Consider the following 4,300-nt stretch of genomic DNA (forward strand, 5'->3'; position numbering starts at 1 on the left):
CCCACTCACCCACCACTCCCTCTGCCGCACAAAAAACAAGCCCATCGTGACATCGCTACCTTTAGCTCGATGTTTTCCAGCGCCTGGTCGTCAGTGTGTATCACGGGCACCTTCCTCTCCGCCCCTCCCCTGCCCCTCCCTCCCCACTGCTCCCTCCCCCTGCCCCTCTCTCCTCCCGCCGCACACAGTGTGACGTCGCTACCTTTAGCTCGATGTTTTCCAGCGCCTGATCGTCGGTGTGTATCACGGGCACCTTGCGGCCGGCGGCTATCCGCAGCCGTAGATTGTCGTCGCCTAGCCGATCGCTTGTTGCCTCCAGGTCAGCTAGCTTCTCTCGCAGGATGCCGACCTCGCTCTCCATTAGCGACGCCTGCTTACGAGCGTCTAGCTGAACGTCGCTGTCCAGCGACTTACTGCGAGCGAACATCTTAGGTCCCTGTAGGCAGAGAAAGGAAGGAGAGCATAAGTCAGGGTGGGAGGTGTAGCGTAAGCAGAGAGTCAGGGGAAGGTAAGTGAGGAAGGAGAGCGTAAGTGAGAGTGGGAGGTGTAGCGTAGGCAGAGAGGCAGGGGAAGGTAAGTGAGGAACTGGAAGGAGAGCGTAAGTGAGAGTGGGAGGTGTAGCGTAGGCAGAGAGGCAGGGGAAGGTAAGTGAGGTTAGGAAGGTAAGTCAGGGTGAGAGGTGGGAAGATAAATGAGATAGAGAGGTAAGCATATAGGTAAGCGAGGGTGTGTAGTGTAGTGGAGGTAGAGAGGTAAAGCTAGGTAAGAGAAGGTAAACATCATAGGTCTCTGCATATAAATTTTATATACGATTAATATCCCTTAATCACAGTACTTATTTACATTAATTCCTGTAATAACATCATATATTTATATATATATATACATANAATCAATATATCATTTGATAGATCGATGATACTATATATGAACGAGTATAATAAACTGTTGCTTAATTAATTAATTAATCAATCAATCAATCAGGCTATCTATCAATTCAGTGATTGATATACTGGACCGTTGATTGATCCACAATACTTAATGCTAACACGATACCTGACGATAAATTATTACATGGTATTAAAATAAAGGCAAAGATAATGAGATATACCTCTCTAATATTAAGTTTTGATGCAATTATTCCGTTGTATAATGTCACTAAACATGCACAATATAATGTAGCCGGCAATAGATGTGTATCCGGCAATAGATGTGTAAATGTCACTAAAACATGGCCACAATATAATGTACCGCCAATAGATGTGTATAATGTCACTAAACATGCACAATATAATGTAGCTGGCAATAGATGTGTATAATGTCACTAAACATGCACAATATAATGTAGCCGGCAATAGATGTGTATAATGTCACTAAACATGCACAATATAATGTAGCCGCAATAGGTGGTGGTATAATGTTTCACTAAACAGCCACACATATAATGTATTCCGGCCAATAGATGTGATATAATGTCACTAAACATGCACAATATAATCGGTTAAGCCGGCATAGGTGTGTATAATGTCACTAAACATGCCACAATATGAATGTAGCGGCAATAGATGTGTATAATGTCACTAACATGCACAATTATAAATGTATCCGGCAATAGATGTGTATTAATGTCACTAAACATGCCACAATATAATGACTAGCTTGGCCAATAGCATGTATATGCTCACTAACATGCACAATATAATGTAAATCCGGCCAATAGATGTGTATAATGTCACTAAACATGCACAATATATATGTAGCCGGCAAGAGATGCTGTTAATGTCACTAAACATGCACAATATAATGTTAGCCGGGCCAAATAGATGTGTATAATGGTCACTCAACATGACATAATATAATGTAGCCGGCCAATAGGTGTGTATAATGTCACTAAACATGCACAATATAAATGTAGCGCGCAATAGAAGGCGTGTATAATGTCACTAAAACATGCACAATATAATGTAGCCGGCAATAGGATGTTATAATGTCACTTTAAACATGGCGACAATCATAATGTAGCGGCCAATAAGGTGTGTATAATTGGCAATGTCTAACATGTTTTACTTCCATCTGTAGTTTCACTTCAGTCGGGTCCAATTCTTCCTCCTCCTGTTGGCCCCTCAGTGGCACATGTTTCTTGTACAGACCCTGTCTGAGCTGAGGCTTCCCCGTCTTCAGCTGATCTCTTGCCATTCTTCTGTAACCGTACAACGATGCACGCATGGCGTCAGTCTACTAATGCTGCCGCGAACAACTAATACTGTTGTTGTACATATACGCACAAATTCATATTGGAATAGCATTACATCCATACCTTGATTATAGTATATATTATTATATATATATATAGAGAGAGAGAGAGAGAGAGAGAGAGAGAAGAGAGAGAAGAGAGAGTAGAGAGAGAGAGAGAGAGAGAGAGAGAGAGCAGAGAGAGTAGAGAGACAGAAAGAGAGGAAGAGAGAGAGAGAGAGAGAGAGAGAGAGCGAGAGGGAGAGACAGAAAGAGAGGAAGAGAGAGAGATAGAGAGTAAGATCACGTTTACTTGAGCTGTCAGGCAATGATTGCCGTATTCGATCATTACGGGTAGATGACGTTTACGCTCCTGTCTGCACTCGTGAGAGTGTCACCCGTTAAAACATCAGCAAGCCAGTAAATCACACGACACAGCCGCCACGGGAGTGTACCCAGCGTACCGCCCGACGAGACGGCAGCCTCACTATCAACTTTTATGCTTTCCCGGGGGAGTACTAGCAGTGCCAGTGCCGGCCTAATAATGTCTTATGCTTTCCCGGGGGAGGGAGTGCTGCCGGTTTAAGCACCAGCCTTGTATTAGCTCTTATATTTCCCCGGGTGAGTAGGCCCTACCAGCAATGTAAGTATCGACTTCAAGGTTCAATGCACCGCCACCACACCAAAGTTAACTAAGTTTCTGAATGACTTGCGCAGGGCAGTGCCAGTGCTAGTGGCAGTGGTAGCCGAGGCTGCACGACCGATTGTCTATACAAAGTGTAATACAACGTGATTAACAAGACCGTTTCTTGGAGCTAGTGGCAGTGGTACTTCCAGAGCTAGTAGTAGTACTACTACTTAGCTAGTACTAGTACTACTACTACTACTAGTAGTAGTAGTAGTAGTAGTAGTAGTAGTACTGCGCGTACAGTTGCCGCAGGCCTGTGCCGGCAGTGCCAGTGGCGCCCGTAGGGTCTATGTCTCCCTGACTTCTGTTTGACCTTGGCTGACAGTGCAGTTTGGTATAATGTTAATTACTTATTCATAAATCTGCTAAACCAAGTTACAGCTGTTTACATATTATCAGGAGTGAATAATGACAAATTGTCATTATACGCTCCTGATATTATCAGGAGTAAATAATAATACAGTCCGACCTCGTTTATCCGGCCACGTCAAAACCGGCACCCATCCGGATATGCGATTTGGCCGGATACGCGATTTATGCTCAAACACAGCATTTCTATGCAGTTCAGTAGGGTTTATGCGTGTGATAATGATTTACTCGTTGCTATGATTATTTGTAACAAACTGTCGAGTTTTATGGTTTATATGAAATGGAAATAAAATGAAATAAAACAGAAACTTTACCACTTCGGTTTATGTTTGTTTCTTTTGTGCTGAGATCGTTTGTCAGAAAGATCGCTAGATACCTATTCACTGGCATTGGTACTGCTACTATTAGTGGTGTATGGTGAAACTAAAGTTTGTAGGAAAATGTAACGGAATTGTAACGTTTACAACCACAAGAGCGTAGATTTCAACTCAATAAATATTGATGAAATAACTGTTATAAGTGAATAAATTCTATAAATCATACACGTGTCTTGAAAAAAGCATACTGTCGCAAAAAAAGTTCAGAAATATTTTGTGCATGTGATAGCCGTGCGCTCTTACGATAATCAATGTGTACATCGCGCGAAAATTATTGGTACATCGTGCGAGTTTTGAGCGAGATTTTTAGGTGGAAATGAATGAAAAAACAGAGAATTAACATGCACTGCGAGATCGCGGCCAGTTAATAAAGGTTTCCGGTTAACTGGTGCCCGGATAAACGAGGTCGAACTGTAGTATTACTAATATAGTAATAGATATATTATGATTCACTCTTGTTATTATATATTGATGTTTCATTACTGGTTAATCATTTTTAATATAAGCGCTAATAAAATTAGACAACTGTATTATGCAATTTCTAAATTCACCTTGTCTGCTATTATCTGCTATATCTGCTATATCTGCTATTTCTGCTATGTCTGCTATTATCTGCTATATCTGCTATTACCCA

General features: G+C 41.9%; 1 protein-coding gene across 1 annotated transcript in view; it reads right to left on the reverse strand.

Moving 5' to 3' along the window:
• Window positions 1-2,196, reverse strand: part of LOC106819127 (rootletin-like) — a 7,226-nt gene extending 5,030 nt beyond the window's left edge. The window contains exons 1-2 of the mRNA XM_014823789.1: window positions 2,068-2,196; window positions 203-436 (exon numbers count right to left, since the gene is read on the reverse strand). Of these exons, the coding sequence (XP_014679275.1) occupies window positions 203-436; window positions 2,068-2,196 (363 nt within the window). The remainder of the gene's footprint in view (window positions 1-202; window positions 437-2,067) is intronic.
• Window positions 2,197-4,300: the final 2,104 nt, after the last annotated feature.

Source organism: Priapulus caudatus, unplaced genomic scaffold, assembly GCF_000485595.1.
Source record: "Priapulus caudatus unplaced genomic scaffold, Priapulus_caudatus-5.0.1 Scaffold2871, whole genome shotgun sequence".
In the NCBI taxonomy this organism is placed as follows: domain Eukaryota; kingdom Metazoa; phylum Priapulida; class Priapulimorpha; order Priapulimorphida; family Priapulidae; genus Priapulus; species Priapulus caudatus.